Source organism: Procambarus clarkii, chromosome 11 (assembly GCF_040958095.1).
Source record: "Procambarus clarkii isolate CNS0578487 chromosome 11, FALCON_Pclarkii_2.0, whole genome shotgun sequence".
Taxonomy (NCBI): domain Eukaryota; kingdom Metazoa; phylum Arthropoda; class Malacostraca; order Decapoda; family Cambaridae; genus Procambarus; species Procambarus clarkii.
The window spans coordinates 42,956,108-42,978,389 of NC_091160.1; the positions used below are offsets into that span (position 1 = coordinate 42,956,108).

The 22,282-nt window shown below is 38.5% G+C and overlaps 2 protein-coding genes across 6 annotated transcripts in view; one reads left to right on the forward strand and one right to left on the reverse strand.

The window, feature by feature from the left end:
• Positions 1 to 4,507, reverse strand: part of LOC123758447 (bridge-like lipid transfer protein family member 3B) — a 95,849-nt gene extending 91,342 nt beyond the window's left edge. For all 3 annotated transcript variants that reach the window (XM_045742879.2, XM_045742880.2, XM_045742878.2), the window contains exons 1-2: positions 4,371 to 4,507; positions 1,198 to 1,399 (exon numbers count right to left, since the gene is read on the reverse strand). In XM_045742879.2, coding sequence (XP_045598835.1) covers positions 1,198 to 1,399; positions 4,371 to 4,414 — 246 coding nt within the window. In that variant the 5' untranslated portion in view covers positions 4,415 to 4,507. The remainder of the gene's footprint in view (positions 1 to 1,197; positions 1,400 to 4,370) is intronic.
• Positions 4,508 to 7,668: 3,161 nt separating this feature from the next.
• The window catches only part of LOC123758446 (visual pigment-like receptor peropsin), a 64,377-nt gene continuing 49,763 nt past the window's right edge, over positions 7,669 to 22,282 (forward strand). The window contains exons 1-3 of one of the 3 annotated variants that reach the window (XM_045742876.2): positions 7,840 to 8,007; positions 18,853 to 18,896; positions 20,594 to 20,655. In XM_045742876.2, the coding sequence (XP_045598832.2) occupies positions 7,991 to 8,007; positions 18,853 to 18,896; positions 20,594 to 20,655 (123 nt within the window). In that variant the 5' untranslated portion in view covers positions 7,840 to 7,990. Of the gene's footprint in view, positions 7,802 to 7,839; positions 8,008 to 10,843; positions 16,090 to 18,852; positions 18,897 to 20,593; positions 20,656 to 22,282 lie in introns of those variants that run through there. The other 2 variants (XM_045742875.2, XM_045742874.2) reach the window with 2 other exon arrangements.

Genomic DNA, 22,282 nt, shown 5'->3' on the forward strand with positions numbered 1-22,282 from the left:
GAAATTGCTGACCTGGAGAGCGTGCAGAGATCCTTTACTGCTAGAATCCACTCAGTAAAACATCAAAATTACTGGGACCGACTAAAGAGCCTAAATCTGTACTCCCTTGAGCGCAGGAGGGAGAGATACATAATAATTTACACGTGGAAAATAATTGAGAGGCTGGTCCCAAACCTGCACACAGAAATAACATCACATGAGACCAGAAGACATGGCAGGATGTGCAGAATACCCCCCCGTTGAAAAGCAGAGGTGCAACAGGTACTCTGAGAGAGAACTCTATCAACATCAGAGGCCCGAAACTGTTCAACACGCTTCCACTACACATAAGGGGCATAACTGGCCGACCCCTCACAGTGTCCAAGAGAACTGGATAAGCACCTCCAAAGGATACCTGATCAACCAGGCTGTGACTCATACGTCAGGCTGCGAGCAGCCGCATCTAACAGCCTGGTTGATCAGTCCAGCAACCAGGAGGCCTGGTCGACGACCGGGCCGCGGGGATGCTAAGCCCCGGAAGCACCTCAAGGTAACCTCAAGGTAACGTAGGAGGGTACATAAAGTTATGCATACAAATGAAGTTTTTCTACCACATTAGGTACTCTACCTTCTATTCTGGTTCTCTCATCCATAGACTACAATACACAACTTTTTTTTTTTATATACAAGAGTTCTTACATTCTTGTACAGCCACTAGCATGCATAGCATTTCGGGCAAGTCCTTAATCCTATGTTCCCGGAATACGATCCTGCCAACTCGTTCAGCAACCAGATACCCATTTGAATGTTGGGTAAACAGATGCTACCGTTAAGAATTTACGCCCAGTAAATCCTCCCCGGCCAGGATATGAACCCTGGACAAAGCGCTCATGAAATGCCAGGCGAGTGTCTTACCACTTCACCACGGGGTTCTCAAACATACTCAATGAACAGGGCCCTCTATAGCTGTGATCTTTAATGTAAGCAGACTTACGACTCCTCAATACAGAGTGTGTCACTCTGGAAGCAAACTTTCATTCACAAGACTTAAAGTTAATGAAGTTAAAATTAAGAATCCTATATTTATGAAATCAACATATGTACTTAATAATATGGATGAGGCTACAATAATATAATACTTTATATGCATAGAAAATTCTGATACCCAAATAATAAAATGGTGACATTAAAGAGACAACGAAGATACAGTATTCTCACCACAACTATGGGTACACTCTTGAGCTTCGTCCACTGTATTTTCAGACTGACTTTGTTTACTCTTGCTCGTGTGATACGAAGCCATGTCGGAAGCTCAAGAAGATCTGTCAGTACAGCTTCATTAAGCTCTAAGTTTGTGAGTTCTCCCTCTCCCTTCAGAGTGCTCACGTTTACACTGTCTGACGATACATTTTTTGCAAATCTGAAAAAATATACATTATATAAAATACCCAGTATATTAAATAGTCACTGGTCCTCAGCCACTTGGGGAAATTAATTGATACAGGTGGAATACAAAATATCAACATTAACTCTTTAGAAACATGCATGGTATGAAATAGAGGAAACTTGAACTACATAAAGTGACATCAAATTCTATTGAGTACCCAAGATGAGGCACTTGTTTAGGTTGTGTTGTGTGATTGGAGACTGGTTCACCTCAGTGCTGGTTCTCTCTCAGGTTGGTTTGGCATCTACTCTAAGTGAAGAAGTTTCACTTGTGTAAACATGCATATTACACTATATATCATGCAGTGCCCATCAACACTATTGCAAAACCACCGGATTCCTGTCCTTGTCTAGGCTTCTAGAGATAGTGGCCCTCAGGTAAATTCAGGTAAAGTCTCAGAGTTCTGAACAGTTGCCTGTCTCAGGTCATTTTCCAATATACAGTGCTGATACTTCTAAAATAGATTTAAATATGAAAGGTATTTTTCAGAACCCTATTAGAAAAAACATTAAAAAAAAAATTGAGTCAGTGCATGGTTCTTATGAATATCATTTTTAATAGTAATTTTACAATTATATATAAATTAATTTGTTCCCTATTGCTATCAAGTAAACATATTGTCCCTAAACTGTGAATGACACTGTTATACCCACTAGAAATGCTGGCTACACAAGATAACCCTGGCTTCCTGTCTTCATCAAGGCCACTAGTGAGTTAGGGGCCCTCGGGTAAATTCAGAAAGGTGCATAACAAGTAATAAACTGTATCCGAAGACTGTGCAAGGTAATTATCAGGATAAAGCACTAAGCCAGTATGACTAAATAGCCCCTGGAAGTATTATGAGGACAGGTTAGGAGCTGGAAGAGGAGAATAGAGTGAAGAAATGGTTCCCAACCATTTGGTCCATCATGGATCAAACACTGACCTGCAAGAAGCGAGGCCAGCCAGTGCCCAACAGCCTCAAACGCTGTGGGTATTAGTAGCTTTAGACATCCTACCTAGTATGTACTAGCTATACTGTATCTACAAATTCAACATTCTGTTTGTAACTCATCCTGTATGTACATACTTTTACCTGAATAAACATTATTTATTTATTTTTATTACTATTATTTATTATAAGAGTATGGATGTTTTGTGTTTTTCCTTATCACAACCTTAACAGAAACAAAGAAAAATAAATGAATCTACAAATATTTTCCTTGCAGCTTTAATCCTCATTGTATTATTGTAGCTTTGTTTTACAAGTGTCACAACAGCCGTACAGGAAACAACTGGCCCAGTCATTAATTTGTTCCTATTCTATTGGCCCTATGGCCCTATTCTAATTACCGAGTCATTAAGAGCATTATAATGTCAGAAATTTTAACCTCTTAAAAACAATGTTAATTAAGCATGGGGGTATTGGAATACTGCATCAGTGTTCCGATTGTACTCATCAGTATCACTGCAGAGGTGGAGGTTTTCCGAGACACGTGTGGCTGACAATTCACAACGTAGCCCTACATCCATAACTGGTTCACCCTTAGTGTTTCAAGCCCCAGGGCACTGTCTACCCCCCTGAAGCCATAAATGTGTAAAACACTACTTCAGTTTAAAATCCAGCTGGAAAAAATATTCAGGAACATTGGTGGGTCCTTTGACAAGCCGCCGGCTTCCTGTCTTCATCGAGGTCATCAAAGATTGTGGTCCCTCAGGTAAATTCAGGCAAATTCTTCCCTTTCTGATAGTTCAGCAATGTTAACTGGGAAGCAATCGATCAAAGAAAGATTTGTTTCAGTGGGCTTTCTTGCCACAAATTGGTGGTGTCTTTTGAAATAAATTATGACATATGAGGAATGACTAGCTGTCAAGCAATGAGTCACAATAACGTGGCTGAAGTATGTTGACCAGACCACACACTAGAAGTTGAAGGGACGACGACGTTTCGGTCCGTCCTGGACCATTCTCAAGTCGATTGTTCTCAAGTGATTGATTGTGAAGTCAAAGACCACAATCGACTTGAGAATGGTCCAGGACGGACCAAAACGTCATCGTCCCTTCAACTTCTAGTGTGTGGTCTGGTCAACTAGCTGTCAACATCACAGTCACAAGTCCATGTAACTCAACCTCTTTTTGCTCAAAAATAATTCTGGGTTGTATTTTAGATAAATATACGTGGATTTTATTGACAATTGAAAGGAGACAATTTCTGTGTTTGCCCTTGATAATGGTTAAATGAGCAAAATGAAACACTAAATGACTCAAAAATACATTTGCATATGATGAACTCGATCATTTAACATATGGTCACTCGACCGAGCAATGCTGCTCTAACTACCAAGAAAAATATTTGTAATTAATTGATAGGGTAAGGCTACACTAATGTCATACTGTCCATGTCAGAAAAGTATTCAAAACAATATATAGTAATAAGCAATTCATTTTTCATTCAAATAATCCGTCACCACCTGAGATACGCTTCTGAAGTAGCTACAATCCCACAGACTGTAGAGTGCTCCTTGCCACGATGATTCCAATGTAGGTAAACCAACTGCGTTCCAGTCACGTCATTTCAGATTGACGAGACACCAGCATAGGTGAGTGTTGAAATTTTTGCAAGGCATTGTCAAGTGCCTGGATATTTGTGGCATGTCAGTTAACAACAATGATTGGAAGATTATCAACCACAGCTAATCACAGCCTGATTGATACATAATCTGCAGCCACCTTAGCTTGGATGAAGGCGACACGATAAACCTTTATGGAAGGAGCACTAAGTATATTTCTTTTAATCAGTTTGGTCATGCAGCTTAAGCGTCAAGACACAGAGAGGCGAGTCACAGCTCAATCAACTTATATAAAGCTTAACTTTGCAATATTGTTGAAGAGGTCCAAAGTCCAGAGCAACGATGGTGTGGACACTAACTACCTCAACACACATGCTCTAGCTTGTCATACTTACTTTGATAAATGCTTAAGTATCTGATTTTTAATGAGCCCTGCCATTGTGAGGCAAAGGAGGGGGAAGAGGAGAGGTAAAACTGCTAACGATCAATCAGCCTCATATTGGCCAAGACCAGAAGTGAAGGACGGTTGTCGTCCGGTGCCGCTTCTCTTCGCCTCCTCATAATAATATCATTTTTATTTATAAAACATATATAAAAAAATACTTGTTGTAGTAATTAATTAGTAGATGTAATCCAACCCATTGGTCATTTATGCATTAAGCTATGTGATTAGTTGTTGTTTTATGTTGTATCAACCTCAAAACTACCACAATGGAATGCATTAGGCAGTGATGTGGTGGAGGCTGACTCCATACACAGTTTAAAGTATAGATATGATAGAGCCCAATAGGCTCAGGAACCTGTACATCAGTTGATTAACTGTTGAGAAGCGGGACGAATTTATCAGGATAAAGCACAATTCGGTAATTAACCGGAAGCTCAACCCCCGCAAGCACAACTAGGTGAGTACAATAGCTTACTGGCCAACCAAAAAGAATACTTTTTTCCTGTAGATATTGTCCAGGACTTTTTGTTATTAACAAGTTTAAGTATACACAGCAGTGTGCTCCTATCCTATTCTATATGAAGGGTTATACAGTATAGATAAAAAACTAACTATAAGTTCATCCCCATCTCACATGATGGTTAGTCATATATGGAATCAGGGGAGAACATGAGATGTGAGGCTGATCTATTAGCCTGAACTCTGGGTACAACACAAGAATATCTTCCAATATTCCTGATTGAATGAAGTAGTTACAGAGCTCAAAGTACCTCATACCATTTGGTCTGAAATTATTGATAACAGGGCCATCACAGAGGTGGTGTTGGAGAGAGCATGTCCCAGCTCTTCTTCACATAGTTTGCAATTGGAATGTTCACCACTGAGGGAGACATTCCCTTCAGCCACCTGCCATAGATATCGATATCACAACCTAATTCTGGCAATTACAATATCACACTGTCTGTTGGCTGTGTTATACGCGACCCGTGCACATAGTTCTATGTTCTAAACATGTCATAGCTCTTTATACTCGTACTTTCTGGTCTTTGTGTGTCAGTGACTGATCTTCTGTCTTCCCTAATTTCCTGTAATACTGCGGCTTTTACAACAGAGATTGGGATGCCCATATCCAACTCAATTTCAGGTTTATCACACGCAGTTTTAGCCAGACTGTAACTTGCTTAGCCACATTAATTTTGGGGTTCTCCACTACCATTCACGCGTTAATGGCCGGGGGTCATAATAAATGAACTAAACTAATTTACTAACCTAGTTGACCTCGTATATTATGCCTCTAAATACTATATAACTCCAGGTTTATATATTCATAATACACAAAAGACCTCACACATTATCTTGGGTTTAGTTAGTTTTCATTTAAAAATGTGTATCTAAGGTATATAGGCTGCCATCGAAATGACTAGTAAGCACAGAGAAAGAGAGAGAAGAGAGAGAGAGAGAGTATAGTTATGTATAGTTCTATTTAATTGGGCGCCCCAGTAGTTCTGTGTAATTGGGCACCTCATGCAGTAGCTCTGTTGGGAGCGTCATGCAGTAATTACAGTAATTAAGTACTAATTAAGTACTTATATTGGGAGAGCCTTGCAGTAATAAATAGTTCTGTGAGAGTCTTGCAGTAATTAAATACTAATTAAGTACTTATTTATTTATTTATTTATTTATTTATTTATGCATATACAAGAATGTACATAAGGAATGTGAGGATACAAATATGGTAACTACAGTCTTGTAAAGCCACTAGCACGCGTTTCGTTTCGGGCTTATATTGGGAAGCCTTGCAGTAATTAAGTAATTCTGCTGCGATCGCCATCCCGTAATTGTTCATGCATATATTTATATATATATTTATATATAAAACATTCGAACAATTCTTTAATTCAGGTAAATTAAGGTAAAACGTTATATTTCTGTGTTCCATGGCATTAACTAGCTGCTAAATATAAAAGCATGAAATTTTAAGGTAATTTAAAATATATTCTTTGCAAAACGTTGGAATGCCTAAACTGTTAATAGCACTTTAATTTTTTTTAACACATTATAGTTTGTATTGTACCAATTTATTTAAATATAAGGGCTCCTGAAAACATAAACAAATATAGAAAACGGAACCGACAGAGTTTATAACAAAAGAACATCGTAAATTGAGATTTTAGATTATTTAAGTCTATAAATAATAGTTAAAAATAAGATTGACTGATTTTGACTTCTTTGCGGAAACGTTTCGTGTCATTTAATGACCGCCAAAATTTACAATTTAAAACAACACAGAAAACAATCAATATAATTTTTAATTATGCCAGGCAACATAATATACATATTATATAAATGTGGTGTTCCGTACAACCTCGGTTATACCTTAATACCCAATCAATCAAGTGTTCCCTTTGCAATACAATACAATAACGAGAAAACGAGAACGTTCATGGAAAATATCAAAAGAATGTCAAACAGGTGACACTTAAGGATGACAGGCATAGACTATTACAATATGGTGTCAGTAATTATAGCAATGGTATAGTAGTTTATTTACATTAATAACAGAATGGAAATATATGGCGCAGTTTAGAAAATCAACTGGACTCTATCATAACATTTTGTTTGGAACATCACAGAATATAGAGTAATATAGTAATTTAAGGCTAATGGGGTCAACACTAAAAATTAACCACATTAAGGACATGAGTAAACACTTTAACAAAGAAAAGCAAGAAAGTTTATCCTAGAATTCCCACAAATAAAAATAATCATTATTTAATTCCTAATTAGGGCAGGAAGCCTGTTCTGTCCCCCCCCACCCCTAGGTCAGTGGTTCCCAACCTTTTATATCTCATTCCTCTCTTTTCCAATCACGTCCTCAACCGGATTTTAACCTGTAGTAGGGAATTCCATGGGTTGATAACCCTAGGGGTGAAAAAGCTTCTCGCTTTGCGTAATTGGCACCATAGCCTGAGTGATAACCTGCAACAGCCTTGAGAAGATTGATTGATGAAGCTACCCAAAAGGTGGCACGGGCATGAATAGCCCGGAACACAACTAGGTGAGTACTGATAGTTAAGTTACGCTTGAGGGAACCATGTAGTGGCTTTACAAGAATTTAAATTGAACTTAATTTCTATATTCTCTGTTAATTTCCAATGTACCTTCTTGTATATAAATAAATAAATAAATAAATAAATAAATAAATAAATAAATAAATAATTGCACTTGGGACAAGTCGCTCCACAATAGAGGCGCTCAGATCGTCGACTTCTTATGGCGTCACCTGCCACCTATTTTCGTCTTATTTCCACATAAAATAATTGTATTTCCGAGTCAATTATGCTTTTTAACATTGCACGCTCAGCACCAGCATGATGATAAGTAAAGATGTTATATATCTCGTCACTTAGGTATTTAAATTAGTTTAGGATAGTTTAGGGCAATTGTGGAGAGCGCAGCAGAGACTCGTAAACACTCGGGATTGCCTTCCACGTAATTGGCCAAATGATCAGCAATAAAAGGCTGGTTTTGCTATGTAGTAGTGAGGTGAGGGTGTAGCTGGTGGTGAAGATGTGCCAGCTCAAGAGGTAAGTCAACAAGAGCTGGGACTGAGGCAGTAACACTGTGTACAGTAGAGAGCTTGGCTCCTCACACATACACAACACCATTCAATAAAGCTCGTTTTCTTGTTAAAAATCCATATATGTAATATCATTTGGTTAGGCTCAGTTAGGTTCGATTAATAGTAATTCCCGTTGTCGGTGACAGGAAGCCTGTATGTATGTATGTATACTTTAGGGTTGTATGGAGGTCCCCCCTAAGGTGGAACCATTGACCCCCCTTAAGGTGGAACCACTGACCCCTCAAGGATGCAATCTTATCTTGAGATGATTTCGGGGCTTAGCGTCCCCGCGGCCCGGTCCTCGACCAGGCGTCCTTTTTGTTATACATCCCCCAGGAAGCATAGCCCATAGCAGCTGTCTAACTCCCAGGTACTTATTTACTGCTAGGTAAACAGGAGCATCAGGGTGAAAGAAATTCTACCCATTTGTTTCCATCTCCACAGGGGATTGAACCCAGAACCTCAGGACTACAAATACCGAGCGCTGTTCACTCAGCTGTCAGGCCCCCCATAGGGCCCCCTATGCGTATAGCACTCTTGTATGAATTGACCTTCGTATGTGGTAACTGTGTTTGGTCAAATTGTTCACAAGATAGTTCAATAAAGCTGATTTTCTGAGTGTCAAAACCATTTATATCATAAAGTTAGGATGTATTTGCTTTGGTTAGGCTATCTTGGGCTCAGTTTGGTCAGGATACAATAATAGGTTATGTTAGATAAACATTAATAATTCTTGAAGTTGGAGACAAGGAGCCTGTATATTTAGGCTTACTGAAACACACAGGTTAGGTTGGTTTGGGTTAGGTTAGGTAGTCCCCGTGGTGTAGTGGTTAAGACACTCTCCTGGCGTTTCGTGAGCGTTGTGTCCTGGGTTCGTATCCTGGCCGGGGAGGATTTACTGGGCGCAAATCCTTAACTGTAGCCTCTGTTTAACTCAACAGTAAAATGGGTACTTGGTTGTTAAACAATTTTTCGCGGGGTCGTATCCCAGGGACCATAGGATTAAGGACTTGCCCGAAACGCTATGCATACTAGTGGCTGTACAAGAATGTAAGAACTCTTGTATATATGTACAGTATCTATAAATAAATAAATAAAAAAAAGTAGTTTGGAGGCCTGGTCGAGAACCGGGCCGCAGAGACACTAAGCCCCGAAATCATCGCAAGGTAGGTAGGTAAGGTAGTTTTCAAATCTGTAGGTGAACCATCTTATAATTTATATAATAATATCATTTATCTTATTCTTTTGTATGATATGATCTTGTCTAATATAATCTTGTGTATGGTATGACTTGTATCCGGTAATATGGCTACCACATTTGAACAATAAAGAATAAAACACTAGAGTGCAGTGCAAAGGAAGGAAATGCAACAATGCAAACCATCTCATATTGTATAACTGTGCTATACTATATGTGCTGTATATTATTTACGTGCTCGATGTTGAGTTATGTTATAAAACGGATGCAGGTCATTTCGTTCATAAGACAGTTTGCTAATGGATTTTCTTTTATTAAAACCTACCCCTATTCTAGGGGTAGAATAGGGCCAACTAAAACCCATCTTAATTTAATATATATATCGATCTGATATAGCAATACAACCTAATCCTACATAACCTAACTATATGTTTTAATAACTATAAGTACAGATTATAAACTACGTATATATGGGAGCCGGTCGGCCGAGCGGACAGCACGCTGGACTTGTGATCCTGTGGTCCTGGGTTCGATCCCAGGCGCAGGCGAGAAACAATGGCAGAGTTTCTTTCACCCTATGCCCCTGTTACCTAGCGGTAAAATTGGTACCTGGGTGTTAGTCAGCTGTCACGGGCTGCTTCCTGGGGGTGGAGGCCTGGTCGAGGACCGGGCCGCGGGGACACTAAAAAGCCCCGAAATCATCTCAAGATAACCTCAAGATAACAGCATCTACAATGAGCCTGTGAATTATTTGACTGTAGCTCTGAAAATAAGGGTATGGTCAAATTGTAAAGATGTTTTGAGAATGCTAATTTTCCGAGTGTGATTTTTTTGTTAATTGTTAGGTTTGGTTATACAGTACAGTACTGTACAGTATTATCTTTGGTTAGGCTCGCTTGGGTTAGGTTAGGTCACATAAGGTTAGGTAGGTTTTAAATTATTTTCGCAAACCGTCTTGTGCATGATGTAACTTGTATCTGAAAAATTGGTCTTCAAAAGTACCATATAATTTAGTTTAATTTGACTGTATGTAATGAAAGCTTTTCTTTCACCAGTTCTTCAACTTACCCCTCTCATGCCTCGTGCATACTTATCATAAAAAGTGGCCCTCAAGAGTAGTCTTTGTACATTATCACTACTCTTTAACCAGACCTAAAATAACCTATCCTAACATAACCTATTCCAGTCTGACATAACCTATGCTAACTTGGGTTAGTAGCATAAGGTGGGATTCTTAGTTCGTGAAATTAGATACTACATTGTATACTTTTGAATAAAGTATAGGTTGAACAATTTTGTTACTTCATTAGGAAGGGAGTTCCTTATATTGGTTTCCTTTATTTGCATGGTGTATTTGCATAGATTTAATTTGATTGGGAATATCAAGAGAGATTTATTTCTGGTGTGATGCTCATAGGTTCTATTACATCTGTCTCGGAAGTTTCAAAACAGGGTTAGAATTGTGTTATAAGCCTTTGCAAGTGTAAATATCAGAAAAGAATGTATGGAGTATGCAATTTAAAATAAGCATTTAATGAAACACTTATTGTTGAAATTTTTTCTTTTTAGGAAGAAAATTAAAAACTATAATTTCTGTTTTCAGTCATGATTTGATGATGTGACAAGGCAGCCCACAGGAGGAAAGTTTGAGCGTTGTGCACTAAAATGAATGAAGCAAAAGTGCATACGGGGACACCTATGACTGATTGTGTAATTGATCAACATATTATGGGTTCAGGTGTGATGAATTTAGCAAAAACTAAACATGTAAATATATCTTCACAAACAAAGGAGACATCAGCTTTAGCTGGTAATGAAGACAGTCGGAACTGTGAGCCACTTGTAGAAGAGCAAAATGAAATAGTACGTGAAGAGAAAAGTCTAAAAAAGCATTGTGAATGTCCAGCTTGTAAGATAGCATGTAAAAGAAAAGAAGAATTGCAAACACATCTTGCAACTCAGTTACTTCAGTGTATTTTATGTAAAAAAGTTTTACAAGATGAACTTTTGCTGAAACAGCATATGAACTCATGTCCAAAGAACAAATACAAGTGCCACATATGTGGTACAAAATATATATACAAGAAGAATCTCTTTAAACATTACCTTGCACATCAAAAAGAAAACCCAGATGTGCATGAGGGTACACATCCTGCGACCAACGCTAAATGTCCAATTATATGTCCTTACTGTGATAGAAAATTTAAATACCAGTTGGCATATGAAATGCATATGGTTACTCATGATGGTAATTTACCCTACTGGTGCTTATTCTGCAGGGCCAGATTTGCTTGTAAAGATGAGCTTTTCGTCCATGGTAGCACTCACGACCTTAAGAAAGCTTATGAGTGTGACCAGTGTGGCAAAGTATTTACAACTAAAAATGCTCTTGAACACCACATTATTTGTCACTCAAAGAAAAAAAAATCGCGTAAATTATGTGGTAAGAATTCTGAAAAGAACGCTGCGCTACCCAGTGAATGTGAAGAAGTTTGTCCATGCCATGTTTGCAAAAATGAGCCTTATGTAAGGGAAGAAATACCAGAGGGAAAGTTAAATGCAAAGGCTAAACAATTTCTACAGTTATCTGCAACAACACGGAATAATAATAATAATAATAGGTTAAAAAATAGTCAGAAAGGCGAGAAATATGTGTGCACAATATGTGGGAAGTCATTTAATGAGAAGACTGCTTTTGAAAATCATGTCCGGTATCATTTTGAGTGCAAAAAGTGCCGAAAGGTATTTCAAACAAAAGATGACCTTGATACACATTTATTATTTCTGGGCGGTGAAAAATTATTGTCTTGTAATGCATGTAAAAGCTTATTTCACGGTAAAAAAGAATTGCGCCGTCATATTATGAACTACCTTCATGAACGAGCACACAGATCATTTTATGCCATTGTTCCAGCAGTTAAAAAGGAGCCTACAGTAAAAATTCATATGGTTACTCATACTGGTAAAAATTCACTGAAATGTTCTGTGTGCAAAAAAGATGTTTCTGTTCGTTATGATCTTCAAGATCACATGGAAGCGGAAGAAGATAAGTCCACTGAGGCACAGAACTCTAGAGAAGAATATGTCTATATCTCACGACTGAACCAATCTGTCGTTAATTGTAGAAAGATGGCCAGTTCTTATTGTAAGTGTCATCATAATACAAGAGGTACATTGCCTACAGCTGAGGATGACTGGAAGAGATCCTTCACTCCTTCTGATTGGAACATCAAGGTTCTCGGAAACCACAGCAAGTCTTTGCTGGCAACTACAGCAAAACTTGATTTAGAGATCGTAAACGGAGTAAATGAGATAACCAAATTTGATCCTGAGGCAGCATGTGAAGTTGATAGTATCAAGATCGAAACTTTAGATGCCGAAGAAATTATTAAAGAAGAATGGGACAGTAGTTGTGAATAAGCTAATGAAAGTTATTCAGTAGAAATAATCAACATGGCTGTGTCTTATTAACAAAGCCTTGCCTTCTGATGTTAACATTATAAGGAAAAGTTTGTTTTTTATGTTACAAGGATAGATTTTGTGTATATTATTTTATCATTTTATTTTGCAGCAAATTTTCTTTTAAATATTGAGTATTTTTTTAATTTTTATATTTATTTTACATTATTGAAACCCATGTATACTACTGTACTACAAAATTTATTATACAATTTTTTACCGAATGGTGCTTACATTTATGTGGCCAACATTTTATTGATATTGGGGTTAGAAATATTAAAATTAACAAATATTTTTTAAGTTTGTTTATTTCTTGCATTTAAATTCTAATAACTTCAGTCACATTTGTCCTCAACATTTAATGGGAGATTCATTTCAGGATATTGAAATGAATAATAAATGTCTATTGTGTCTATCTGTCATTGGTTCCAGTTACGGGCTCACCATAGCCCGTGCTACTTGGAACTTTGTTCCGGGTAGCGAATCTTTAACAACAACAACATTAGTTCCAGGACTTAATGTCCCTGTGGCTCAGTCTCTGACCAGGCCTTCAGGTTGGTCGTCTGGTCAACCAAGCTGTTAGATGCTGCTGATTGCAGTTTAACATATGAATCACAGCCCAGTTGATCAGGCACTGTTTGGAGATGTTTATCATGAACAAGGATAGTGTGTAGTTCTTAAGAAGCACTAAATTCTCTCAAATGCAATTGTATAATGCTGTATATATTGTGGTTTTGAGGGAAAGCACTGTATGGTGCATTCTTATACTGTATATAGTATTTATATTTTAGTTCCTCAGATGAAGTTCTTAGGCATTTTTATATATGCTTTGTATACAGTAAAATAATTTTGAGAAGCACTATATGGTTCATTTACAGTATATATGGGGTGTTCTGTATGCTATAGGTCTTGAGGCACTGCATTACTGTTTGACTGGTCGGTAGAACAAAGGCCTTGTACTGTATCTTACAAGTCAGCATTCAGCTCATAATGGTTCAAGTGGTTGGGCACTGTTCTCTCACCCTGTCCTCACATTCCAGATTCTTAGTCCTCGAATTCCTTCTCCTGATGGATATACTGTATATACATACACACACACACACACATGTATGTACAGGGTATATGTAATGTGTATGTTGTATTTACAGTTTGAGCTCTATTATCCAAATAAGTTGGTACCTCTGGATATCCAGATAACTGAAAATCCAGATACAGTAAATAAGAAATCATGATAATTTTTTGCCCATTTTTCATATTTATTTTAAGCATGCTAAAAATGCCTGTAATAGTGTTTTAATAGGAATGAACCAATATATATATATACTGTATATATATATATATATATATATATATATATATATATATATATATATATATATATATATATATATATATATATGATGAAAACGAAAGAGACTGTTGTGTTATTTAATATAAATAAGTATCCTTTCCTGCTGAATCCTGCAGTCTTGGTTAATAGGGGTTAAATCCCATTAACTGGACATATTCTGGTTAATGGACATGGAGAAACAGAAATGTACAGCGTATGTCCAAATAATCCAAGAAACCAGAAAAGGGGGGGTTCCAAATAATGTTTTCTTTTTATGTGATGTAATTTCAATAACTAATTTTAGGAACATTATTTAAACAAGTTTAAAATTATATTTTATATATTTTGTTCATATACCGTATTGGCAGACATCTTAATTAGGAAATTTCCATTGCAGAGGCAATGGAAATAGTTCACAAGTGTCAGATATTTGCAGAACTTCATTATTATGTTAGCATTTTTTGCTGTAATTGATATCATTGATGTTTTAAAATATAGAAGAGCTGTGTACAGCCAGATGTTTTAACATGAAAACTGGAGAGGAATTCTACAGATGTAACGTTTGATCATCAGAGGTCTCTGGGGACAAGGGAACATGTTATGAACAGTTATTTTAAGCCATCAGTGTCCACAGGCTCTCTGGGTAAAGAATGTGTCCCCTGCTGCCGCCTCACTCTGCCACCGCCTGCTGACTCTGGCATCTTGGACATTATATTCATGGATTAATTACTAATATTGATTTTGCCATTACTTTTTTATGACAACGTATTTCAGAATAAATTTGTGGAAATGGCAGATGGTGTAATGATTTTAAAAGGTGACAAATGTGTTAGGTGATGAGGTAAGGCATGATTTGCCCTTGTCATTTTCCATGTTTAAATTTTTTTTCTGTAGAGTTGCAGAAAAGTATTTTTAATATTGATTTTTTCACCTGTAATTTCTTGAGAGCAAGAAGACATTTCACACTTGTCAGTCCTCCACACTCAAATTATAATAACTAAAATTGTTTATGTTGGGGGGGAGGGGTTATGAGTTAAAGGTAGTATAGGAGTAACCAAACATTGAGACAATTTTTGTTGTCAAGGGACACGAAGCATGTATATACAGTATGGTATATATATTTAGGCTTGTATCAAGATTCCCTCTCCCCTTGCTAGTCAACTACTGGTCCTTCCCAGGATACAACCCCACAATAGTTGCCTAACTCCTGGGTAAATATTTACTGCTAGGTGAACAGAGGCATAAGGTGAAAGGAAATGTATACTGTAATCATTTTTGATTAAACACGTTTCCTTTCCTTTCCTGACCGTGAATCGAACTCGGGATTCCTGATTGTGATTCAAGACCACCACCACCACCTAAGTATGAAGAATTGGATGGTGGCGTTTTATAAGAGGTTTATGCAGTACTGTATCATTAAGTCTGGAATGACTGTTGATAGCCTACAGTTACAGTTAGGAGGTGATCGTCATGAACCACTGGGCCTGACAGCTGAGTGGACAGTGCTTCGGATTCATAGTCCTGAGGTTACGGGTTCAATCCTCGGTGGAGGCAGAAACAAGCGGGCAGAGTTTCTTTCACCCTGATGCTCCTGTTCACCTAGCAGTAAATAGATACCTGGGAGTTAGAGAGCTGCTACGGGCTACTTCCTGGGGATGTGTAACAAAAAGGAGGCCTGGTCGAGGACTGGTCCGCGAGGACGCTAAGCCCCGAAATCATCTCAAGATAACGTAGAATGATATGGTCAGTCTTGGTTAAATGCAGAAGGTGTTTAATGTATACTTTATTTATATGCCCACAAATATTGGTGTATATATTTTTGATGTTTCTAAAACTGTAAAAATGTTTTCTTGCTTATCCGTAATGCTATATATTTTGAAAGATATTATGATTGAACAAGTGATACAGTACAGTATTTAAAATGTACTGTTATTAAATATATTGAGCCTTCTGCTTTAACTCACCATATTTTGGGAGCTGATACCTCCCAACCCCATGAGATGGGAAAGGAGTTGATAATGATGTATGATTGTAGTAAAAACAAACTTCATTAATTTATATCGTTTGTTTGTTTGTTCCTTGAATTACAAAAATATTAAAAATACTAATTAGTTGTCATATACAGTACTGTATGCAAATTAAAATGAAAGGTACAGTATAAAGTCAATGAAGTGTAAAAGTAAATAAGTACTGTATAGCAAAATTTTAAATACAGTAATTCCTAATACATGCAAGATGAATATACATGTACAAGGAAAATTTTAACTACAGATACTGTATCTTAATACAGTACTGTATACACTAATTTTATTTATTTTATTTTATTTATATATATACAAGAAGGTACATTGGGTTTGTGAGAATACATTGGATAGTACAGTACAGGGTATTTACATTCTTGTAAAGCCACTAGTACGCACAGCGTTTCGGGCAGGTCCTTAATCTAGCAGATAATTTTGAGTAGGTAATTTCAATCAGAATTGATAAATGATAAAGATACATTACAAGAGAAAAATGAGATGAGAGAGATAAGTAGGTATATTAAAGCACATTGTTATATTAAAGCTCTGATTGATTACATTGACAGCTTGATTAGTAATTTAAACAAGGTTAATAGACACCATACAGCAGATTGACAGTAGCTAATCTGACAGTCTAATAGCTATAGATATTAGCTATATCTTAATTATGTATACAAAAATGTAAATATTGTATTTTAAAATATCATGTCTTTTATATAAAGTTAAAATATTTTGTATGAAGCTTGATAAATATTTTTTATGCAGCACAGATAGGTCCTTCATATGTGAAATTTAAAGCTGAATGCCTGCAGGCGAGTGGCTAATTTAAAAACTAACATTTTCCAATTACAGTAATACATTGTGTTACTCTATGGTTAGACTTCACGAACAAGCTCATACTCGAGCCTGCACAGGGCCTGACAGCTGAGTGGACAGCGCTCGGGATTCGTAGTCCTATGGTCCGGGGATCGATCCCCAGCAGAGGCGGAAACAAATTGGCTGAGTTTCACCCTGATGATCCTGTTCACCTAACAGTAAATAGGTACCTGGGAGTTAGACAGCTGCTATGGGCTGCTTCCTAGGGTGTGTGGAAAAAAACGTTGATTGACAGTTGAGAGGCGGGCCCAAAGAGCCAGAGCTCAACCCCCACAAGCACAGCTAGGTGAGTACTCTGGGCCAATTAATTAACCCTGAAACAAAATAGATTTGTTTAAACTGACATGTAATACTGAAATGATGTTTCATGATCTTTGTGTTGATATGTTTAGCACTATACTATACTGTACAGTATATTGTACAACCGCCAGGCATTCTCATTATTCTTCATATCTCTTGAGAATGTAAATTAAGTTTTCTTAATGAGAAAGTGTTGAGGCAGTACGATGGGATTCAAACCTGTCTCTCCCGGATTCCCAGGGTGCACACGCTACTGGCTACCATGATGAGAGACTGTACAATGGGATCGAACTCTCTCATCCCTGGACTCCCCGGGCACACACAGTATCGACTGAATGATAACACTTTCATAAACTATTTATAAGGGGTAATTTCGAGCAACCAAAGTTGAAATACTGATCCTTCCCAGGATGCAATGCAACAACAATTCTCTAACTCCCAAGTACCTATTTACTGCTAGGTGAACAGAGGCATTAGGTGAGAGAAAACCTGTCCTGCCCGGACAGAAATAATTGTAATAAATAATGTGAATGATGAATAATTCACCAGACACGGGAAAGGTCATATGGAACACGACCATCATGGCTTAGACTCTGAAATTGACTTAACTTAAAGTAATGTAGCGTTGGTCAGATGTCACATTTTTGTTGTTTTTATATATCAAATACTTTACATACACACATGAGTATGAAACTGACTGATGAGTTGTTCGTTATGTAAGAGTTGTAGCAAAATATATATAATAATGTGGCGAGGACACTCGCGGGAACATGATCCTGGTACAGTGTGAGTGTAGCAGGGGGCAACCTCACTCCTCAGTCACCATCCACCAGCCTCACACCTCATTATATCCTCCCCCCGCCTCACACCTCATTATATCCTCCCCCCGCCTCACACCTCATTATATCCTCCCCCCGCCTCACACCTCATTATATCCTCCCCCGCCTCACACCTCATTATATCCTCCAGCCTCACACCTCATTATATCCCCCGCCTCACATCTCATTATATCGGCTATGTAACAACATCAAGTGTGTTCCCGCTAAAGGAAAGTGATAAGTTACAGTGCCTAAACATTCAAGGAATAATTGAGACGACAGCCGCGACTCCTACACATCTCTGCTGAATTTGTACCTGAATTTACCTGAGGGCCCAGCATATCTAGTGGCCTCGAAGGGGGACAGGAAAGCGGCGGCTTGTCAAAGGTACCCCCCTTATTGTTCCCGAAAATCCAATTGCAATGAATCTTTTTTTTCCGGCCTAACAGGTACCATTGGCCCCCCTCCCCCTTTGATTAGTGTTGTGATTAAATAGTGAAATTGTTGAATAGTTTTTAACAAAGGAAAGGTAAGTCTTATGTAATATGAATATGTGAGAATAAAAAATTGCAGGAGGCCTATATATAGTCCTTCCCAGCGGTTACAACGTCCCTAAACTGATGTACTAATTGCCCTAACTGAATGAAGAATATTGTGATAAAATAGTTGAAGAGATTTAAGTTATCTTACTTTTCGCCTGAAGAAAACATGAGTGTACAACCATGTGCTTATAGGCTCTGAATTAAGTGTATTATTTAACGATTGGTTCAGTATATATCTAGCAAAGACAAATGATTTTGTCTTTCAGGTACTTGATCGTCGTCATCATCATGATGGTGTTCTCCGGTGATGGTATGTTGTCTAAACTACATGTTTACTGCCAAGAATATATATTTTGATAGCTAATTCCTTAATTTTGCTGTTTTCACGAAGCCTAATGACATAATTTGAGGTTTTATATATATATATATATATATGTCGTACCTAATAGCCAGAACGCACTTCTCAGCCTACTATTCAAGGCCCGATTTGCCTAATAAGCCAAGTTTTCATGAATTAATGTTTTTTCGTCTACCTAACCTACCTAACCCAACCTAACCTAACTTTTTCGGCTACCTAACCTAACCTAACCTATAAAGATAGGTTAGGTTAGGTTAGGTAGGGTTGGTTAGGTTCGGTCATATATCTACGTTAATTTTAACTCCAATAAAAAAAATGACCTCATACATAATGAAATGGGTAGCCAAGTTTTCCTGAATTAATATTTTTTCTCTAATTTTTTCTTATGAAATGATAAAGCTACCCATTTCATAAAGTATGAGGACAATTTTTTTTTATTGAAGTTAAAATTAACGTAGATATATGACCGAACCTAACCAACCCTACCTAACCTAACCTAACCTATCTTTATAGGTTAGGTTAGGTTAGGTTAGGTAGCCGAAAAAGTTAGGTTAGGTTAGGTTAGGTAAGTTAGGTAGTCGAAAAACAATTAATTCATGAAAACTTGGCTTATTAGGCAAATCGGGCCTTGCATAGTAGGCTGACAAGTGCGTTCTGGCTACTAGGTACGACATATATATATATATATATATATATATATATATATATATATATATATATATATATATATATATATATATATATATATATATATATATATTTATATATTTACCTAATTATGGCACCGTCTGTATTAAACTTGCTACTAATGACGTACGAATTACATGCTGCAGTTATCAATCTCCTGATAATTCAAGGAGAATGTCTTGCAACATTTATAATAATAATATTTATGCAAGAATTCATACATACATAAGATACATTAAGAGTGGAGGATACATATACTTAAGACAAGTACAATGCATAAAGCCGCTAATACGCAGGGTGCTTTGGGTAAAAAAAACACTAGACCTGAATTTACCTGAGGGGCCACTGTCTCTAGTGGCCTTGACGAGGATAGGAAGACAGCGGCTTGTCAAAGGTTCCCTCCAGTATTTGTCCTGATGATTTTATCTATTTAAATCTTAAATTACAGCAGTGTTTAGTCATTTACAGTTTAATGCGGTAATTCATATCAAATTCAAATGTTTGTTCAGGTAAAAGTAGTTATATAAGTGAGTTATAAACATAACGTTGGATTTATGTAATAATTAAAACTAAATGAGATGCAACATTATGAACTGTAGAAGAGATTTAGAAAATTATTGAAAATTTTTGTAGGTGATATTTGGAAGCTGGTCGTGAGTGTGGCATTGATAAACGTAGTGTCCAAATCTAAATCAAATTCTTGAGTATGCAGTGTATAATTAGAGGTATCTCATGTTATTGTTATGATATCTTTGGTACATAATTTTCTGTAAATTTATATTAGCTAACCGGAGTATAAATGTACAAAGTTATATTTATGAGTAAAGTCTATCTATCTATATTGCTGGCTTTACGGTATTGTATGTACTAGCTCTTTCTATAAATCCAACTTTATGTTTGTAAATCAACACTGTATGTAGTTTTCCGGAATAAAGAATTTGAAATTGAATTTGAATTTGCAGGTGAGTATTGGGGCGGTGTGACCCATCGTCACGAGGCTTCCCTAACGACCTGTCCCGCTCAAGTGAGTTTAATGTCATTTCCCTTTTATCTAAGTATATCTTCCGGGTAATTGCTTCTTCCTTCCCTGTGGGATCCATTGCTCCTGCGGCTCGTGTGTGTGTGTGTTGTTGTTGTTATAGATTCAGCTACTCGCAACAAGTTCCAAGTAGCACGGGCTATGGTGAGCCCGTAGTGGACTTACCTGGCACAGGAGCGGGGCAAGTAGCACGGGGTATGGTGAGCCCGTAGTGGACTTACCTGGCACAGGAGCGGGGCAAGTAGCACGGGCTATGGTGAGCCCGTAGTGGACTTACCCGGCACAGGAGCGGGGCAAGTAGCACGGGCTATGGTGAGCCCGTAGTGGACTTACCTGGCACAGGAGCGGGGCAAGTAGCACGGGCTATGGTAAGCCCGTAGTGGACTTACCTGGCACAGGAGCGGGGCAAGTAGCACGGGCTATGGTGAGCCCGTAGTGGACTTATCTGGCACAGGAGCGGGGCAAGTAGCACGGGCTATGGTGAGCCCGTAGTGGACTTACCTGGCACAGGAGCGGGGCAAGTAGCACGGGCTATGGTGAGCCCGTAGTGGACTTACCTGGCACAGGAGCGGGGCAAGTAGCACGGGCTATGGTGAGCCCGTAGTGGACTTACCTGGCACAGGAGCGGGGCAAGTAGCACGGGCTATGGTGAGCCCGTAGTGGACTTACCTGGCACAGGAGCGGGGCAAGTAGCACGGGCTCTGGTGAGCCCGTAGTGGACTTACCTGGCACAGGAGCGGGGCAAGTAGCACGGGCTATGGTGAACCCGTAGTGGACTTACCTGGCACAGGAGCGGGGCAAGTAGCACGGGCTATGGTGAGCCCGTAGTGGACTTACCCGGCACAGGAGCGGGGCAAGTAGCACGGGCTATGGTGAGCCCGTAGTGGACTTACCCGGCACAGGAGCGGGGCAAGTAGCACGGGCTATGGTGAGCCCGTAGTGGACTTACCCGGCACAGGAGCGGGGCAAGTAGCACGGGCTATGGTGAGCCCGTAGTGGACTTACCTGGCACAGGAGCGGTGCTCGATGTGTGTGTGTGTGTGATACCTGATATACCAGCCCCGGGCAGAGTCTGCTCCTCGTCGCTCCACTGATACCTGATCCCTAATCCTTATATACCTGCCAGTAGCTACCTTCTGGTCCTGTCTTCCTCGGACTCAAGGTCAGTACGAGGAAGAGCCTTGGAGAGGAGACGATATATGAGATATAGAGAAGGGGCGCTATATAAGGATAGGTCTGTGAGGGGAGGTGATATAAGAGCCCAGGATAGGGGAGAAAGCCTAAGGGAAACAAAAGGAAAAACAAATACTCGATTCCCAAGTCGGCTCGGGAAGGGGTAGTGGTTGGGTGAAATTTGAATTTGAATTTACTAGGGGGGTGGAGGGAGGTAATGTACCGGGGGCATGTTACGGAACGCTACCCATGAGTGTAATTGCGTCACAACCATGATATCATGTGTCACAACTCTTTGTACCCACGATAACAAAGAGGAGGGTAGTTGGAGCATTGTTTTGACCCCGAGGGATTGCTACATAAGCTGTTATAAGATGATTGGGGTAAGAGTTTCGCGGAGCAAGATAGGAGTACCGTTCAATCAAATTCAAAATTCAAA